At 30.4% G+C, this 21938-nt stretch overlaps 1 protein-coding gene across 1 annotated transcript; it reads left to right on the forward strand.

The window, feature by feature from the left end:
* Positions 1-19796: 19796 nt before the first annotated feature.
* LOC102617287 (ethylene-responsive transcription factor ERF021-like) lies at positions 19797-21486 on the forward strand. Its single transcript, XM_006478319.4, has 2 exons — positions 19797-20738; positions 21062-21486. The coding sequence occupies exon 1, from the start codon at positions 20178-20180 to the stop codon at positions 20736-20738; it is 561 nt and encodes a 186-aa protein (XP_006478382.2). The 5' UTR covers positions 19797-20177; the 3' UTR covers positions 21062-21486.
* Positions 21487-21938: the final 452 nt, after the last annotated feature.

The following is a 21938-nucleotide window of genomic DNA, read 5'->3' on the forward strand; positions in this document are numbered from 1 at the left end:
CTTCCAGACCTCACAAGAGACATTACAAATCCAAAAGCTATAGAAAGCCATCCCAGAAATTTAGAGAATCTTCTTATAAGAAACCCCAAAGGCCTTATAAGAAGCCCAACTTCTTTAAGAAAAAAGAATTTAAACCTAAACACAAAGCCCCTTTCAACTACAAAGAAGCCATATGCCATAAATGTGGTATAAAAGGCCATATTGCAAAGTATTGCAGAATGAATCGAAAGCTTCATGAACTTGGCCTTGATGAAGAAATCCTCTCCAAGGTTGCCCCTCTTCTTATAGAGTCTTCTGACTCTGAGTCTTCCATGTCGGGAGATAGTGATCCCCTTTAGGTCGATGAGCTTATTGACTCAGATACCTCTGCATCTAGCAGTAATGATTCTGAAATAGATTGTTATTTAAAGAAAATCAATGTTTTGACTAAAGACCAAGAAACCTTTCTTGAGCTCGTAAAACATATTTCTGATCCAAATCTTCAAAAAGAATATCTTGATAAGCTTTTGAAAACCCTAGATTTTAATAAAGCAGAGACTTCCAAAGTTCCAATTGTTAAAAAGAATTCTTATGATCTTACTGAGATTTTGGATAAGAAGAAAACAAAGAAAACTATCCCCAACATTCAAGACCTCTAAAAGGAGATCAAAGAAATCAAATCTGAGATTAGAGAATTAAAAGAAAAACAAAAAGGTGATTATGAAATTATCCAACTCCTTTTACAAAAACAATTACAGGATAAATCGGATAATGAATCCAATTCTGATGATGGTGACAACAATGATCAAAGCTTAGAAAACATTGAATCTATACCCAATGATTTTCTATTTGTTTTAAAACAAATAATAATATTAAACTATTTAAATATAATATTATTATATTTAGTTAAAAATAATAACTTATGTAATCTAAGTTAGAATTATCTAAAAATAATATTATCGTATTTGTAAAGAATTGATAATATTACTCTATACTATCTTTATTTGAAAATATAATATTATTATATTTATTTAATATTAATAGTTAATATTAAATAAATACTTTATTCTAAGAAAATATAATTTTGTACTATATTATTAACAATAATGTTTCATTTATATTGCTCTTATTAATATTTTGTATTTACATAATTAAAATTAAAATTAATAAAAAAATATGATTTACATAATTAAGAATATTAATAGTAATTATTAATAATTAAAATTAATAATAAAATAAATAGTTGATTTTACAAATATATTTTTTTATTCATTTCGTAATTAAAACTATAATTCTTTAAATAAGGGTAAAACTGTAATTTGAAATAAACTACTCCCAATCCAAGAAAAACGGTAATTTGAAATAAACCACTCCCAATACAAGATAATGTAAATACATAAATGAAATTCCGATTCTTATTTCACACTCTTATTCAATTTAAGTAAGTAACATACTCCCACCTCCACTCTACACTCCTAATCCCACAATTAATACTCCTCAAGATTTCCAATCCAATCCGAGAAGTAAACGCTGCCTATACATTTTAAATTCAGGCTTCTTTGAGAGTATTAGGAATTGAAGGTGATCAATCTTTTGTCATCCAAGTGACCGTGGTGTGTTTGCATTCAATAAGTTAAAGACCTGTTCAAAGCCAAAGTTTGTGCTGCTACAATTAGATCAATGATAAAAGACAATATAAACAAAAATTGAATAGCATCGAGAAGCATCATTTCATATTACCAGAAAAATTGAAGGCCAAGCTGCAAATTAATTACTAAGCATCCATACCTATTAAGACCAATGTAATTTGTAAAACATTGAAACTAATGGACACCTAAATATAAATTAAATGATATGATTGAAAAAGGGAAAAAAAAAATCTTCATGTATGTAGAAAGAGCTAAGCATGTTATCCTGGGAATGGTCTCTGCTGGTTCTCTTCATCAATAAAGCTCATTGATCAAATATCCTAAACAACAAAAAGAAAAAAATGTACTAATTAGCAATTTATAAATGAAATTATCATAATAAGCAAGTGTCCTTGGATTCAAGAAAAAATAGATCATCATTTTCAGCTTACAAAAGCAACAGCAATATGATCACTTATTCTTAATAGCTTACTCTCGAGCCTTAATTCCATAAAGTGTGTTTGGATCGTAGCATAATACGGTATTTAACCATTGTTCTCATTAATTTATTGCCAAGGATGTTTTTGGCAAAATTTGGGAGCTCATTGCAATGCACCATTTGTGCCCATTGCACAAACCCAAGGGACAGGGTAGGCAATGGGACAAATTGGGTCAGGATTCGCCAATCCTTATCCCGTCCCGAATAATAAATTGGGCCAAAAATATGCCCTTATCCCTCGTCAATCGAGATCCCGAATTGTCCATAATGACATTTTCCTATCATATGCTATAGCTTTTTTCATAAACGATATGTCTTACTCATACAACCAACATATCATACTCCTATAACCAACATGTCATTTGCATATACATGTCATTTTTTCTAAATAAGATGTCATATGCAAATACTGACATGTCATATCTATCTAATTATTCATGAAATTGACTTGTCATATATTTTTGAAAACTCAGATTTCAAGGCATTCGAGATTCTGACTAGGATTTTCAAATGTCTTGAATCTTGTCCGAATAGTAAATTATGATAAAATTTTGTGCCGAATTCTATCCCAAATAAGTCGGGATCACGAATCCCCTACCCAAATCGTAAATTAGGATAAAATTTTATCCCGAATTCCATGTCAAATGAGCCAGGATCCTAAATCACAATTGAGATTTAGGGAATTCTGCCAACCCTACCAAGGGAATACAATAGTAATACGAAAAGAGACAGTGAGGGCGAGACATCTTAAGCTGAATTTTCAGCAGGGCATCTTCGATAATTTCTTTGAGCATTTCCATCTAATTTGAAATAATTTATTAAGCTAAATGTTTGTATGATCAATGATGTTGGTTTGAATAGAATAGATAAACATGGTAATGCTTTCAATGACGTGCAACAATGTGCTGCCATGTCGCTTAATTTGTATGAAAGCTCTGGGATGGATTAAAGCCTCTCGTAATAGCTTAGCTCGAGGCAGCTTAACTTTGAAAGTTATATGATGCTTGTTGGGATTCTCTCATAATTGCTTTTATCTAGAACCAAACACCTTAGCGAGGATAACTGCTCAGGACTTTTGGGTAACTCCATGATACCACAATTAGTAAGACATAGATTTATCAAATTGTGAAAACCTAAGAAAATTGGTAGTTGCAAACCCCTACATCTATCAAAAGTTAACGAATCGAGGTTGTGCAAGTGTTCAATGACAGCGGTCCCTCTCTTAAAGACGTTCCATCAGCTTGCAATCCCTTCAAAGCGTCTAAGTTTCCAAATTCGTCTAGCAATCTCTCAACATTAGTGCAACATAAGAGATTACGATGTTGAATTCTATTTGTTTGGCACATGTAACATCATCAAAAGCAATTATAATCTTCCTACGGCTAAGTCTTTTACTTCTGAAGTTGAGGCTAACATTTGGAATACCAGCACCCGGATTTTCATCCTCTAATAACCCAGAAAAAAAGTTTTTGCCGCAACTGAGCCACTGGTTATTTCTGATTCTTCTTTAACATTTTGAAGAAGGTAAACCTGACTACAATCAGACTGTTAGCCTCAAGGGCTACACACATTATAATTTTGATGATAACAAATATATCTCTTAAATGATATAATAAATATTGTATTTCACATTTTCACTAGTTCTTGAAGGAAAATATTTATGCAAGTGAATCAAGCTCAAGACACTCAACGGACAACGGCTTGATAAAGAACAAAGTTTAGCTCAACGGAATCATTATTGCGACAAATTCTTGTAAAGCCGGTATGATTTACTATATGCATACTTTAGCATTTGAGAAGCTCAAGATTTGTTTAATAAATTATTACTTTTCATAAACCAAAAGGTATTATATTATATTTATAAGAGAAGTATTTTGTGGATTTGAGTATTTTTCAAATTTTGGATTAAATTTAAAATGTTTTGAGAACTTCAAAATTAGTAAGAATTATGAAAAAGATCCTCTTTGTAAAGTATTATAAAGTTTTGGGACACAACATAATTTCAAAAAGTTTTATGAAATAACGAGCATTATTTAAAAACTCTGAACTTGGATATGTTATGTTTGTAAATTTTTATAATGTTTTGGGCAATAATCAAATAATTGAACATTTTGGGCAAAAACATAATTTTGGAAAATAGTGTTACTGTAGAAAAATTCAAATTGCAACGGTAACTTGCACTGTGCTAAGCGGTGAGTCGGCTAATTAAAAGGCTAGCCGTTTGCTTGCTAATTTTATGCATAACGGCTAATTTTTATGTCAAAACTATATAAACTCAAATTCAATTCATTTTTAAAGACTTTTGCAAGCATAAACAAGTGTAAACAACATATTTTGAGCTTCCAATTCGCAAATAATCATAGATTAAATATTTATTGAGCTATTATTTGTATATCTACTCTAAAAGAGAGTATTTGTTGTAATTCTTGAAGTCATTGTAAAATTTGTGAGTTTGTATGTGTGAGAAACACTTGAGTAAAGAGATTAGAGATAATCTCTTGTTATAAAGATCCGTTGATACTTTAAAAGTCAATTGTGAACATTTGAAGCCTTGGGAGACTTAGATAGTGAAACCCTCAACCTTGGTTTGCTTGAAGGCGTGGACGTAGACGGAGATTGCCGAACCACGTAAAAATCTTTGTGTTTGCTCTCTCTTCCCTTACTCTTTTATTTTTTAGTATTGTTAAATTTTATTGTTTTTTATTTCACTTAGGCATTAGATTAAATTATTGTGTGGTTTGATTAGCTTTATTTTTAAAACCTAATTCACCCCCTCTTAAGTTGCATAACTATTATTTCACATACTAGTGTTAAAATTTGTAGATGCAGAGAATTTATATCTTACGCAATTACATAAAAAGACAACCTTTCTTCGTGGCAATTTAGAGAAAGAGATTTATATGACGCAACCAGAAGGCTTTATAGAGGGAGGCAAGGAAAACCTAGTGATTCATACGGTTGCATCCACTTGGGAATCGAGGGTTTCGCGAAAAATGACACCAGGACGTCTAGCAAAGACTTGGCCATATGGTGATGGTGGAAAGACAAGTGGAGGTTGTTATGCATGCAGTTTAGGATGAAGTGGCTAGAAACTTCTTGTGCCTGAAGGGGACGTTCTTCTTGTCAGGAATTTTCTCGACGGGGACATGTTTCGCGTTATTGTCGCAGAGGATGAAGTCGAGTTTGTTCTCTGCACGTGAAAGTCTAGGCTGTCGTGACGACATGTCATTGGTGGAGTATTTGTGAGAGTGATGGAAATTGTGATAATTCTCTCATCTTTTCGTTGCCTGCTGCTGCAGCAATCACTGCACAATTTGATGATTGCTGCCAAGATCTTTCTTTTGTAATATTCTCTTTTGGGAGATCACTGATTTTCTCCTAATTGAAGTTATATATACCATTTTTTTTATAAAATTCAAACACCTCCTAAATAAAAAAATTTAAAGGAAGAAATGGATAAATAAATCATTTGTTTAATAATTTATCTTGGTAATATAAAATATATATGGGTGAGGTTATGTGAACCCACTAATTTCCTTTTAACACCCACTTTTTAAATAAAATAAACATCAAATTTTGAATTATTATTTTAATTTATTAATTCCCAAAAATCTCAAAATTACCCTTGATTAATTACTTTCTCTCTGTACAATGATTAAAAACTAATATTTTTTTTTTCTCTTTCAATTTTTCTCTTTGTTCTTTTTTGCTAAATCAACTTTATCTTCCTTTTAGTTTTCACTATAACATCGTCAAATTTACTTTCTTTTATCATTTAGAGTTTATGCTACAGAGATTTGGCCCAAAAAAATTCGAATAGATTCAAAATAGTATAGAAACTTTTATTATTTTATTTTTACATGATGAGTATTGATAATTCCATTTTGTATACATTACAATATGGGCTAAATTTGTTAATTTTGAACAATTTCATTTGTTGAATGCAATGTTTACTTCATGTATCATGATAAATTTTGATAAGGAGACGAGGGGAAAGAGTGAGGTAAATAAGTAATTGATCAAATTATATTTTTACAATAAAATTTTTAATTCCAAAAAGGATACAGTTGAGAATTTTTTGCGGATTCAAATAGCTCCACCCAATATACATTTATTTTAAGAAAAATATTTAAAAATGAAGAAAAGTACAAAAATATATTTTATTATTAATTTTTTATTCACATCGAAACATATATTTATCATTTTTAGTACTTAATATTTTTATTATTTATTTAATTTATAACAAATATAAATAAAAATGTATTAAAAAATAAATATAATAATGAAAAAATATTTTGCCAGGAAATTATTGTCTATTATGAAAACTAAAGGAGGAAAGTGATATTAGGGTTGGCAAAAAAAAAAAAAAAGCTCGGTCTGCATGATTGGGTCTGTTATGAGCCGAAAAAATATTAAAACCCTCATAAATTGGGCCTGTTATGGGTCTAGGAAAAAGCTCAGGCTTGGCCCGATCTTTTTAATTTATAAATAAAAATAAATCAAAATAAAAAAAACCCAAAATATTGGATTTATATTTTTTTTATATTAGTATTTGTGATTTATTATGTTATATTACTAATATTTTATGTATTAGATTATTATTTTATTATGTATTGGATAATTATCTTTAATTTAATTTTTTTACTTTATTAAAAATTTTGTTTAGACTTAATGGAAAGTTCAAACCCAACTCAACTCAAGCCCACAATTTGCCATTCTAAGTGGTGTATATTGATTTTTCATTTTTAGTATGGGAAAAAAATCTCCCTTTCTTTTTTTTTTAAATATTAACTAATTTTAATAATATATTCTTATTAATATATAAATAATAAAAATTATTGATAATAAAAATTTTGATTTCCGCACCCAAGGGAGAGAAATCCTAATTCCAACAGAATTTAGAAGTTCAAAGATCCTTATCTTCGTAAAATTCATCTAACTAACCTAATCATTAGAGTTTCTTCGCATTCGAAACCTATTTTCATAATTAACTTGAGTACACAATATGATACCAAACCAAAGATCCATGTGCCAGGATAAAGAAGAATTTCAAATTACGGTTTGTCGTCTTACCATCAACAAAGACATTCTAGAGAATCCTAATCAAACTATTGAGTTGTAAAAGGGCTTCTTCATGGACGGACCTGCTTAATAAGAATTGAATGAGAAAGCGAACCAATCCTAAAACAAACAATGCTACTTACCAATTAATTTTAGTGCATCAAGTTGTCTGCCAAACTTTACTTTCTTCAATTGCTCTTCAAAACCAGTTAAAGAAATATGATTTGATTTGTTTTAAATGATTTCCAATTATGCGTTTTGTGATTGGATGGCTCTTTCACGCTGCTATGCTGTTAAAAGCATTAAGAATGTCCACCGTTCAAGTTCAATTTAATGATGCTGTAGTGGAGCGAGAGAGCTGATTCTTATTACCAGTTTAATGATGTAGATGTAAGATGAAGATGAGCATAATGATGTGAGGCTCTATCAACTCTTATAAATTCTTCAACAACACACAAAAAGAAACCTGCAACAATGGCTTCTTCAACTTTGTTTCGTATTCTTTTATCACTCCTGTTTTTTGGCCTCGCTTCATTATGTTCAAATGCAGCATATCCAAATAACAATCAAGTGAACCAAACTCCAACCGCATATTTGCCAAAGATACTAGAAGAAAAGTTTTTTCCATCATTAATTCCAGCTAACAAAGAAAGGCATGTCGAACAAAAAGAAAATCGTTTACATGCCCAATTAATGATTAAAAGAACTTGACGTTACTGACATGGATGGAATGCATATGGAAAGGATGAAAAACATATACAAGAAGTCAGAAGATTAAGTGGTTAAAGAGCTCCATACACCATTACTCTATGTCTTTATGGAGGTATTTGGTTGGGGGCAAAATATTTTGAGTTTTTTTTTTTCATTTTTAATATTTGGTTGGATAAAATATATAAGAATTTAATTTTTATTAAAATTTAATATTCATCATAACATCTATCCTAATGTAGAACTTGAATTTTATACTAAGGAGTAAAGAATTTAATAATTTGAACAACAAAAGCCAGGTTATACTGTAAATATATGATCAAAATACTCACTAGCAAGAGTGATTAGCATCTGGGATCTTCTCTCTCCTTCATCATCGGCATCCATCAACCTGAATCAAAGCTCACAAAACTATATTAAGCGAAAAAAATAACGAAATGAAAGCGAAAGTAAACAAGGGCAAAAGGAGGCAAGAAAGAGCATATCGACGATGACAACACATTGCTCGCACCTTCCCCCCCCCCCCCCCCGGATCCTTGATGATTTCTTATTAGATTCAAAAGAATCAATATTGAGGCATATCAATTGTCCACTTGACTCTTACTGCATAAACCAGAAGGGCCAAAATCTCAAATCTGAATTGTAAGCATATACCCAAGATCACATTATGAACGCCATCTCCTGCTCTGTAACGGTCGTTTTACCTCACTCCCCATTACCCTAAATCACATGAATAACTGTGCAGTAAGTGTTGTAAACTTTGGTACAAAATGAGTGTAGAACTAAAATCCAGCACCAGCAACTAAGAAGAAACAAAAATCAGTAAGCAAGTGAACCCAATGCAGTGTGCAAAGAACCGAGAAACGCAAGTGAAGAATCCAGAAAAAAGCAAAGCCAAACAGCAGCTTCGATAACTGAACCAGCAATCAACAGTACGCACCCAATATGCTTCGCAGACAACTTCTCAATAAACTTAACAATTCACACACCTTATTTTCATGATATGACTGTGAGAAATCAAATATACCCATCCCAGGTGCCAAAATTTGTAATTAGGTGTGGGAAAAAGAAAGGAAAAAAAAAATTCGTTCAACATTTGCCAACAAATTCCCTCATATCTAACAAACATAACAATCAAGTATCCATACATAGAATGGTCCTTAAGTCCTTGCAACTCCAACTGCCGAACCATCGCTCTCATGTTTAACAAATGTTCTCTCGCATCCTGATCAGTCTTAGACATCTTGAGTTCCTTGTGGTGGGAGTGGCGGAAACAGTGTGCAGGGCTTGCAGCCGCGACTTGTCCGAGTCGTAGTGTTGAAAAGCCAAATGGGCGAGGATGAAGTGGCGAGACGTGAAGCCATCGGCGACGAAGTTCTGGTGGCCGACGGTGTCGTTTCTTTTGTCAGGAATAGGCGGGTAGGATGTACTTCACTTTGTTGTTGAAGAGCGCCGACTCCACTTTGTTCTTCCATACGTGGTAGTGAGGTCTATTAAAATTTAATACAAAATCATTTTTGGTATAATTGATGAATATTTTTAAATATTTCAACTATTCCGAAAATAAAAAATTATGACGACCAGTAGTATTTAATCATCAGAATTTATTGAACTAATTACCATAATTTATTGAAGTTAAATTTAGTATCGTTAAAATTTTTATTATCAGAATACCTAACGGTGTCGCTATCATAATTAATAGAAAATCTCTACACAAATATCACTATACCTAATCCCTTTTCATTCTTCAAAAGCCATTATAGCTTTGTCTCATTATTAAACACAATTGACATCTAGTTAATGAGATTTTCTATGTCAATTATTTTAACATGTTATTTATGGCTTTGACAAGATTTGATCTATGAAAACATGTCTATGAAAATGATTAGTCCAAACCAATCAGCATGTGTCTATATCAGAAGATTTTTCGTTTTCTCGACCAATCCTATAACCCATATAGGAATATATGCCAATTCTGAATGCATTAAAGTTAAGATTGTGCAGTCAAACATGGCTTTGTAATAGTGGGGTTAAGTGTACTTTTAATTGATGTAACAACTTAAACAGAAGAAGTAATAAACCTATGAATCTCCTTGAAGATTTTTACAGTCGAGATGTATTTGGTTCATTTTTTTTCTTTGATACATTAATTTGTTCAAGAATCAAACGACGTACTTGTCTGCATGAACATTTGAATATGGCTAATGGCGATGGTTTTCATTTTTTCGCAGCTTGATGACGGCATCGCATCGTATGCAAGTATAAATGAGGTATAAAACATGGGCGGGTCACCTTGATGGGCTGAATGGATTCAAATTAGAAAGGCCAAAACATTGTCGCAATATCAGGTTTCATTTTAACCTAAATTACCACCCCATGCAAATGGGATGATATTCAGTCACCAAATTATATTGAAACAATTGATCTTTAAAACTGCATGTAGTTGATAGAGGTACAAATTTGCTAAGTTGTTCTTCTTTTTGAAAGCTACAAATTTGCAGAGTTAAACTGCTTTTTAGCTCCAAAATTGTAATGGGACTGCTAGCTGGAATTACAGTTTTGTATGGTACACTTTTTTTATTCAAATTATTGAATGTAATTAGTATTTAAATTTGCTTTAGGGTAGAGCTTTTAATAAATTTCATTGTACACCCCTTTTGAATTTTGTTCCTAGAATATCTCCAGTTTAATTTGTGAAAAACAAACCCATATATTAAAATTAATCATCTTCCCATAAATTTTCAATTTTAAACTACATACAAGTCTTAATTTTGTTTTTACTTATTACATAATTTTTATCTCCATAACTCTAAACTCTTATAATGTTCTCAAAAAATAAATTAAAAATTAAAATACAAATACAAATTATGACATGGGAGTGTAAAAAGTTGTCAGAAGAATAATATTTTATTTACGTATATAATTGAATTTACATTCAAATTAAGAAATGAATCAATTTCTCTTTGATTATTTAAGTAATTTCAAGTAAGGGGGGTAACTTTTCTTTAAAGACAAGTAATACCCTGATTTTCTTTAAACCTGTGGCCCAAAAGTACCCATTAGGCCCCAGGGCCCAATGGCTACACGTACAGAAGCCCATCAGGCCCTTTAAGCTCGCATAAGCAAGCCTCGCCGAGCCAAACTCTTAATCCAACATGAGTTCAAACATAAAGGACGTTGAAACAAGAGACTCAGAGATTGGATTAGCATTACCCCAACAACAGGGGAGGGAAACCAAACTCCAAAAAAGTCAATTGAGCTTCGAATCATTAACAAAATATGAACGAATTGACTCAATGGACCCTTTCCTTTCCGCTCTCCGACCCTTTGAACTATTGAGAGTTCAATTCCCCAGATTCTTAGCACTTTTTTCTGTCCTTTCTTTAAATTCTGATAGCGTTACTGAAGGCACAATCAATCTTCGACAAATATCAGAGTGATTTTCTCAAATAACAATCCCGGCCCCATTCACCATACCTCGTTCCAAATTTTGTAACCGTATCTGCTAGAAAAAACTTTGGTAACAAGGAGACGCCCAAGTAGATAAAAAAAATACGAGTCAATTATTTTCTAAACCTGAAGTCAAAAAAGAGGGAAAATATGGTAAAAGCACCGGCATTTGCAACACTGTTGGCCCACAAAATCCAAAAGATTTTTGACACGAACGTTTGTAAATAGATAATTAATTTTTTAATTGAGTCAAAAGATCCATGATGTCGTTTTATAAAGCTTATTAGGCTCCTAGTAATTAATTAATCGATTTAGTCAATGTAAGGATTCTTTCGTTCATTCACTTATTCAATCAACCTACTTCTTTGTATGTGCCTTGCAGCTGTTTCCCTTGAATTGAGATTGTTGTTCCAATTATTTTAATCCCATTAGAGTTTTAATAATAATAACGCATTGATTAGATTCAATTCCCTTATTAGTTCCCCTTTCCTAAGAAGTGGGATTTTGACACGTTTTCCCGTAGTTGTATACTAAAACAAAAGATCCCATGACGGTTTTGATTTAGTATTTGTATTGAACGTGAGAATTGTAACAATGTATCGTAGATTTAAAATTTGATCTCGATAGAACTCTAAATTATGAGAAATTTTAAAATATATCAGAGATAATTTAACTAATTAATGCATGTATGACCTATATTATATAGTACCTATGATGTTTTTTAAAATTTCTCTTAAATTATATAATTATCCATATTTAGATTAATGATTATATATTGTAACTAATAAAAAATTATTTATCGTCAAGAGCTCAACACAATATGGTACGAGTAGTAATAGGCGAATAAATTGCACCTTACTATAGAATATTCTATTATAGATTACGATAATTAATGCTGTGATGTCCATACCCTACCAAAGATTATACTGTTTTTTTTCCGTTAATGTACATAGTGTTATATTTATTAAAGCTATGAAGCATTACTGTCGGTGGACAAAAGGTTTTTTTCCTTCATTCATTGAACGACAATCATGATGACTTAAAAGTAATTGAACTTAGTTTGGTCATTAAATTTAAATATTGTTCACAGAAGATTATCTAAAATGACGGTAGTGTTAGATCAAGAGTTATTAAGTGTTGATCATTATAATTTTCAGTGTCGAAAGACAGATTTTTAAAAAATAAGAAAGATTCAAGAATCTTTTTCACACATAAAAATATCCTAAAAATTGAAAGAGAAACAAACAAATTTTGTATGACAAAACATTTTCGATTTGAACACATGGAATTGGACTTACGAAGCAAGAAAATGACCACAAAAGGAAACAAGAAAGAGTGGGGAGACAATGACTTCTCCATACCAGTCAAATTAAAATAAAAAGAATCGATTAACGCGGAAACCGTAGAAGTATTTGTATGCAGCTAGCAGAGAAAAATCACCAAATTTTAAAATGATTCTCCATGAGATCGACTTTATATGGTTTCGGTTACAGGTTCTAAAATTTTCTATTACAGAATTGTAGTGTACCGTAATCTACAGTTTAGACACTATCAATGACCAATTATTTTTTTCCTTGACTTTTTTCCAACTATTTAATGATGCCTGGAGTACGATATAGTTGAACCACTATTACAGATCCCAATTAATGGGGTTATGTAACCAAAAATTTAAGATTTATACATCGAATTGACGAAAAATTTAAGAATAATAACGGAAAATCAAAGAAATTATAGCATATGTGACTTATGTATATGCAAGCTTGTCTCAACGATGATGTAATGATTTTTTATTTTTTATTTTTTATTTTTCTTTTTCATGAATGGTGAGGAATTTTATTAAAAGAAAGCACTACGTCGTGAAAATTCGTATTTGGGGCAACCCTAGTAGTCCTCACGTAGAATTTTACGCAAGAAAACAGGTGGTATACTCTAATAAGTATAAAAAGAACAAATACTACCCGTATTAGCTAAAGTGTGCGCAATGCAATTATCCTAAGAATAAATACGAAGACACTGAAATTCCATTCAATTAATCATGCTCTTACCATTCAACCACTGAAGACAACATTGATGTTGTTGTTGTTGTTGAAATATTACACAATTTCTTTTTTCTTTTTTAACGAAAGTTGTAGCCTTCAAAGATCCAGCTGTTTTCATTACTCCATAAGCCAACATGTGGATTTGAGTTGGAGCCAAATAACGCCAACATTTACATTTAATCGAGTAGTGTTGTGACCACTAATTCTAAATAATTACTAATCCTTTTACGAAACTACAAGCCCCCATTTAATATTTTTGGTGGCTCTGGATATTTTAGAAACTGTACCTTTTTCTTTTCTTTTTTTTATCCTAGGTAGATTAGACTTTATGAAGAAAGAACTGTTTGATTGAATGGAACTTGGAAATATATTTTATAATTTTGAAATCAAGAACCTCTGTTATGATGTTTATGTTAAAAATGAATTTTTTGTCATTTTTTAAAGGTGATTGTCAGTTTTCTCCCTACTAAAATTAATATATAATATTTACGTTCTTACTATTTTCATAATATTCATTAAAGAGTAATGATACAGTCACAAACTCTTGTACAAATATATTTTGTACAAATTGACGTGGCATTAATTCATTGGTTGAATGAAAATATAAATTAATAAAAACAAATCATGTGGGCTAAGTGATATTTAATTCAACCAATCTTATCATGCCACATCAGTTTGTACAAAATAAGTTTGTACAAGAGTTTGTGGCTGTATCATTACTCTTCATTAAATCCCCTCCCCCCAACAGCAAATTTTATAGACCTTTATTTTCTAATAGAATTTTATTCATATTTACTATAAATTAAATTAAATCATATAAGTAGAAACTGAAATAAGAAATATTTCAGTATCAAAATTAATAAATATATTTAGCTATGAATAAAAAATTAATAATAAGATATTTTTATTTTATTTTTGTTATTTAAAAAAATTATTCTTATATATATATAATATTCCCAATATAAATTATTGAGCAATTAACCTATTTAGCTCTCTTTTCCTTTAAATTTTTTCTGCCAAGGAGCTTTAAGAGTATTATGAAAACAATAGATGGTAAATTGTATATACTTAAAATAGAATAAAGTTCTTTATCTTTTGTGTTATACTTATACTTATAATTCTTCTTTCCAAAAATAAGTGAGCTTTTTTTTTGGGAGGGGGGGGGGGGGGATATGCTTGAAAATACAATGCAGAATATGTTTTTGGATTGTAATCTTAAGTTTTTAATTATCAACTTCCAAGATTCAAAATGCATCCAAAATCTGTAAGAGTTAGACCTATTAATTGGGAACAATTTACAATGATTAGTTAATTAGTATGTTCTTTTTATATTGCTAAAAACAATAATCTTAGAATATTTCCTAATTATTATTGATGTTTGAACTATATAATTTATGTATCTGAACATGTTTTATAAAACAATAACAAATAATTTAAAGGAAGATTGACATTTAACAAATTTTCGGGTTTGTATCTCTTACTTTCTTATAATATTCATAATACTATCTTATTTCATTGTCGTCAAAACTTTAATAAAGGAAAAAAAAAATGACTAAGATAAGTTTTCAGTAAAAGACTTAACATTGAAAAGCAAACGAATATTATGAAAATTGTAAGAGGTAATTTGCACAAGTTGAGAACCATAAAAAGAGAAGTGTGAATCTCCCTAAATTCAAAGAAATATATGATAGTAAACGTGACTTTATGATTGATGTTTAGACAATAATATAATTATACATCACGGCACAAGCGTGTGGTGGATTAAATAATTTTATAAAATTATCTTGATTTAGTGAATCACACGTACATGAAGGAAAAAGAGTTCTAATAATAGCTTCTAGCTAGCTACCAATGATGGGAAGAGAGAAAATTGATTGTCACATCATAGGTATGCGTAACCAGTTAAAAATGCACCACTATGGTTGGTTCAAGTAAAATATGGCTTATTATTAATTTTTAATTATAATTACAAATTACAATACTATTGATATTTTACGATCATAAAGTTATTCATATTAGTTAACATTATTTTTGTTATAACACAACCTAAATTACTACTATTATGGTAAGAAGAAATTTGCTCCCATTTTAAGGAGAATACTACATTACTACTCTCATTTAAGAAAAACTTAGTGGATGTAAATTATTATAATCTTTGAAGTTGAAATTTAGTATAGATTTTTTCATATTTATGTTAAAAGCTAGGAAGTGTATTGTAGATGAAGAAATCACATTTATCCTTCTACGGTAAATTTTGAAAATAATTATAATGCACGGAATATAATGGGTGACTAAATATAACTAGGGTCCTTGGTGGTAAAAGTAAGAATATTAGAGACTCGAGTGTTATTTTCCCTTTAGAATAGCTTAATGTTTAAAGTTAAATTTTATCGAATATTTATTTTCAAAGGTTAAAATAATGGGTAAAAACTCATTTAGTCCCTATATTTTAAGATTAGTGTCTATTTAGTCCCTTTATTTTTTAAAAATACCTCGAAACATCCATGCCATTAAAGTATTAATACCCTTACCGTTACTTTTTATTTATTTTGGCTTACTTTTACAATATTACCCTTTTATAATAATTTTTTTGGACATTAATAAAAAGAAAACTATTAAATTACTAATTTAATCCTAAAAATAAAAAAAATTATATTAATTTTTTGGCAAGCACCATTTGCACACTTAGTAGTTTGCATACAATTTTTGACAATTAAAAATTAATATAATTTTTTAGGGTTAAATTGGTAATATAATTATTTTCGTTTTATTAATGTCCAAATAAAAAAATTATTATAAAAGGATAATATTGTAAAAGTAAGCCAAAAGAAATAAAAAGTAATGGTAGCGGTATCAATACTTTAACGGCAGGGATGTTTCGAGACATTTTAAAAAATATAGGGTCTAAATGGACACTAATATTAAAATATAAGGACTAAACATACTTTTACCCTTAAAATAATCAATAATACAATGGTTGCTCGTTTAAGATACTTAGGGTTTTTTTTTTTTTACTTAATGACTTAATTAGTTTAATTTCAATAAGTTAACTTATTAAGTTTTTTTTGAACTTAATGATTTTTTTTTTTTTTTGGGTACAAGGGGAGCCTAAACAAAACAAGAAAAAGCAGTCCCTAGTCCATCATTGAACAAACAATAATGCACGCCTATGGGAGGAGAATGAAAAATATGGCACCCAAGTGGGAGATCGAGAGCCATTCCAGCAAGGAAGTCAGCAGCAAAATTCGCCTCTCTGTACACATGCTTCACTGATATCTGCCAATCTTTGTTAAGTAAATCTTTGATGCCCCATAACAAAGATGAAATACCAATGCGGTTTGCTTCGAAGGTATTCAGGAGTTGTGCGATCTCCAAATTATCCACCTCAACTTGCAGGAAGCGAAAACCATGCTCCCAAGCTATTTTTAAACCTTGGTACAATCCCCACAACTCAGCTTCCATAATGGAACAACTACCCAAATTCATTAAGTCAATTTTTGTAAATCTTTAGTCATTAAGTTATTTAGTCAATTTTTTAAACTTTTTGCTTAATCTAAAAAGTTTGAATGGTGTCATTAAAAGATATTCTCTAAAATATCCCTATCTAATTAATTAATTTTTATACTTATCTAAATAAAATTAAATAATTAGCGTTATCACTCATCTTTGTAGCTTGAAATAATACCATGGTAAGACTATTATTATTTTTATCATTTTGTTTTCTTTATAATTTTTTATGACCATTTTTCAAATAAAACATCATAAACAACAATAAATTGATTTGCATATACTAATTTAGAATATTAAGGGGTTGGGTTCGATCGAACATAATTATATAACGATAATATATTATCTTATTTATAGTCTTTAAGATGTTTGTTGTTTATTTAACATTTATAATTTATAAGGGCACACGTGTAAAAATATTAATTTTTTGATTTATTTTAAATTAAAAAATAAATAATTTAATACTTATTGTTAGTAATTCAGAGAAAAAACCAAACATATCATTTAAATTTAGATATTCAACTCTATTCAGAATTCAAACTAATTTAAATCTATTCATATTTAAAAAAATAATACCTTAATTTATGTCTCAATGTGTCACCAATCATTTATTTTTATGCGTATTGCATTAATTGATTCTTTAAAAGCAGTCTATTAAATTCTTGAGGATAACTAGGACTTGCAATTAAAAAAACTTCCAATAATATTTAAACCACTACAAAACAATTTATGTTATAATTATATCTAGAAATTTAATACTCTTGTTTGGGAGTAAAACTTCTCACAAGAATTTTTAACAATACTACCTTTTTTGGCGCAATTATTCGAATTGTTCTATAAATAGGTCCAATTCAAGTACAATCCTGTCAGATCCCCACTAAGAATGTCTGTATTGAAATTTAAAGGATAAAAGTTGAATCAAGAACTCGTATCTTACTCAATGGGAATTGAGGACTTTATTGATCGAATCAAAAATAGTCATTAAGGTGATTCTTTAGTCTTACCGACGGTGGAAGAAAAAATTCTTCTTTTAGATTTGTTTTTGGGTGGTTGGTACAAGCTAATTGTAGGATAAGATGTTCTATTTCTAAACAGTAGATAATAATAATAATAATAAGATCCCCACTAAGAACAGTGCGTGTGTGAGATCCACATACTATTTATGTGGGGGGGAATGTATCTTGTATACATGTAAGATAGGGATTGCCTAATAATAATAATAATAATAATAATAAGACAGTGTTTGAAGCAAAGATTTAAAAAATTTTAATATTTAAAGTGATTAAAAAAAAAGATCGAATCATAGAAATGAGGAAAAAAAGAACGTGATTTACACCTACTTACCATTTAAAGAAGATTATACCATACATACATTCTGGCATATTACTTTAAACAAAATTCCAGAGTAATAATTTACTAAGTGAAAATACTCCCCTTATAATGAGTGATAATATTAAGTGGTAATATCTAGCTTACAACTTTAATATTATCTATAATAAGTTGTAAAATTTTGTCTCCTATTCAGATGTTCACTATATAGTGGGCACATGGTGGCAAGATCATCTTCCCAAAAATCATTACCCTGATCAAACTAAATTTTGTACTTGAAGAAACTCTATCTCTCTAAATTAATTTTCAATACTGAATCTTTTAAGGTCAAGGGTCTACAAGGACCAAGGGTCTATGAGGACCTGCCTCTAGACAAATTTAATACTCTGTCACTCTAAATATTAAAACGGCTTTTCTGGTCATAAAATTTTAAAAAATGGCTTCTGGAAGTTAGGATTGCCTCTTGTTAACCCTATGTTTCACTTATGATTTGAATCTGCCCAGCTAGAGGCTAGATTAAGTTCATAATTGCATCGTTGGACACAGTCCAAATTTTGTATGTTCATGTTGGATATTTTATAGAACATTTCCAATATACTATTATGATGGTATATGATGAGTTATAAAAGAAAGAATTCAATTATCTTATTTATTTCAACCATTTTTTAAGTTATTTTCTTGAATCAGTAACCAAAATTTATTTTGATTAGTGGCTGTTCTGAATGCTGGCAATATCGCGTCTCTCATGGTTTTGGTAATAAAACCCCCTAGAAGTGAGATTTAAAAATAAAAAAAAAGGTGGTAGGCACATTCTCACCTCAATCTTAAGATTTAAGACTTGAGTTCTGTTATATGTATTGATATTATATAGATTGATTTTCTTTTAAATATTTAAAAATAGGTTTTTCTTATTTTAAACTCGGATATTTACACTAAACCATCACATCACATGACTGATTCAAAAAGTTTCTATAGATATAATTATACATATCAGTAAATTGGTTAAAAGAAAAGAACGGTATCTATTAGTTGCAATCAATGATTATAGTTTTCTGTACAAGAGTAAGAAGGTTCTTAAAAAACTTTTGATGTTAATTTTGTGGGATCTCCTATCTTACATGCATGTAAGATACATGCCTATCAACATATTAAGCCAAATATTTTTTTTAAAAACTTTTTTCTTATTAAAAAAATGATAGAAGATGGATAATGTTTAAATCAATTTTTTTTAATTACCATAATCTTTTTTTAAAGATTCGAACGTAGGTGACGGACTAAAGAAAACGGCTTAAAATTGAAATAGAGTAGTCCAGGTCCTGGGGCCTTTGGTCGAAGTTACTTTAAAAAAATATAATCTTGACATATCTTTACTAAGATTAATTCCCCCTAGATTTCAGTACAATTTTATTTTAATAAAGATATAAGATCCTATAATCTAGGATTACGTCACCTTGACAATATTTAAATCTATGTTATATTTGTCTCTGAGTCAGCCATGGCTTTTCTCCTTTCAAACAACTAAATTAGTGAAAACTCAACAATAAGTTAAAATTTTCAGAATCAGCCATGGATAATGTTAATTTGTGGGTCCAGATAAATATATAGTTATACAAACATGAAACCGCGTTCGTAAATAGGAAACAAAATGTTTTCCAAATCCATTTTCTCTGTCTTTGGCAACAATTCTTCCCTCAATTCACAAACCTGGAACGTTTTAATTGGTTCATTCTTGCAACAAAATATTAATGACTTTTTAAACCCAGTGATCACGATCAGTCTTCCTTCTTTTTTTTTTTTTTTTTTAATTTTCTTTCGGATCACTTAGGCAACTGCCTGGAAGCTTGCTTCTAGCAAGATCAAATCTATCCACCATTATAAATAGGCTATATAACACTTGTAACTTGATCACACATCTACTTCCAAAAGCACGTTTTTCCCCAAGAAATCACTTCCCGAAACTATATCTAATTCTACTGCATGGATGCAAAATCTCTCAACAGTTTTCATGGAGGCACGTCTTCGAGTTACCGTGGAGTTCGAAAGAGGAAATGGGGCAAATGGGTGTCCGAAATTCGTGAGCCTGGCACAAAAAGTAGAATCTGGCTTGGAAGCTTTGAAACAGCTGAAATGGCAGCAGCTGCTTATGACGTTGCAGCTTTACATTTCAGGGGCCGTGAAGCTCGTTTAAATTTCCCGGAATTGGTAACTTCACTCCCCAAGCCTGCTAGTTCAAATGCTGAGGATATTCGGATGGCTGCTCATGAAGCAGCTCTGAGGCTTAGAAACACTTCTGCAGGAAGTACTTCCGAAGAAGCTGGCGGTGGAAGCACTTCTGGTGGAAGCAGTTTGGGTCCCGTTACCGTCAGGCTTTCGCCGAGTCAAATTCAGGCTATCAATGATTCAACAATGGATTCTCCGAAGATGTGGATGGATCAAATGGCTGAGGAGCTGATGTTGGAGCAAAATATGATGTTCTCAAATGAATTTGAAGGTGACGAGTGGAACGATATGCAAAGCGACTCCCTTTGGGACCCTTAGGTAATTTTCATCTTAAATAAAGAAATAAAAACCCAACACTATAGCTATATAATGATACACATAATTAACGAGTTTTCTAGTGCGGATATCTGAATTTTTAATGGTAATTAAAAATTCAATTTTTTATACAAGGAGTTCATCAGAAAAACTAAAATTAACGTTTGACAAATCAAAATTCATATATATATATTTTTTCTATCTAATGAACTCTTTGTATAACTGTTAATTTTAATAAAATAATAATATCCGTTTTAGAGAATTTTTAAATAAATAACAGCAGTGTTTGTGATATTATTTTAACCAAGAGTTTTAATCTCTATCAGTAACTTAATGATGATTGGTGTTCCGTGTTCAAGCATTCAGTGGCAGAATTTTTTTTTTTTTTTAAAGTAAGGGTCAATTAAAGAATTTAATGGGTTTATTCAATGGTTCATCTAAAAGAAAAGAAGAGCCAGAAATGAAGGACACTTGTCAGTTCAGTGCAAGAGGGGGAAGTTTTTGGAGGGTCCCAATATTTATTAAGCATTTGTCCGTTTGATATTTTGTAATTAAGAATTGTTTTAGTGGGTGAAACGTGGGGAGAGAGGGAGCAAAGAGCACAAATCTTTGTTTCATTTGTTTGGGTGTTGTTTTTAAAGTATTGGAAGCGTGTGGATTTTCTTTCATTTTTCTTATTGGATTATAGATTTTATGTACTGCTAAGCATATTGATTGACATGAAGGAATGAAATATTATTATGATTGTTTATTGTTCTCTGTTCCTCATGATTCTATGATCCGTTATTAAATATTTGAATCGTGGTGGTGGGATTTTAATTTGTTTCAGGTTCTTTTTCTCCCTCAGTTGCAACAAATAACAACCGTTCACCATAACCAAGCCGTTTCATTATACTTTATAATGAAAATTTGTACAGCTTGATTTTCTAAAATGTTGGCGGTGGAACTGACCCAATTAATTAACTCATAATTAATCGGAAATACCTCCTTTTCTCATAATTAAATCAGTGGAAATAGAACAATTGCAATTCAAGGCAATAAAATCAACAATCAATCACTAGTGGTGAAATTGTTAGTGCATTAGTATGTTGGCATCATTGTTGACCACGTTTTAAGTCTTCGATATAATAGCTCATTTCCATATAACTCGCTATAAATTTTGTTGTATCTAAAAGTTGTCTATGTAGCTTGGTCATATATGGA

This window comes from Citrus sinensis, chromosome 3 (genome assembly GCF_022201045.2).
Source record: "Citrus sinensis cultivar Valencia sweet orange chromosome 3, DVS_A1.0, whole genome shotgun sequence".
NCBI lineage: Eukaryota > Viridiplantae > Streptophyta > Magnoliopsida > Sapindales > Rutaceae > Citrus > Citrus sinensis.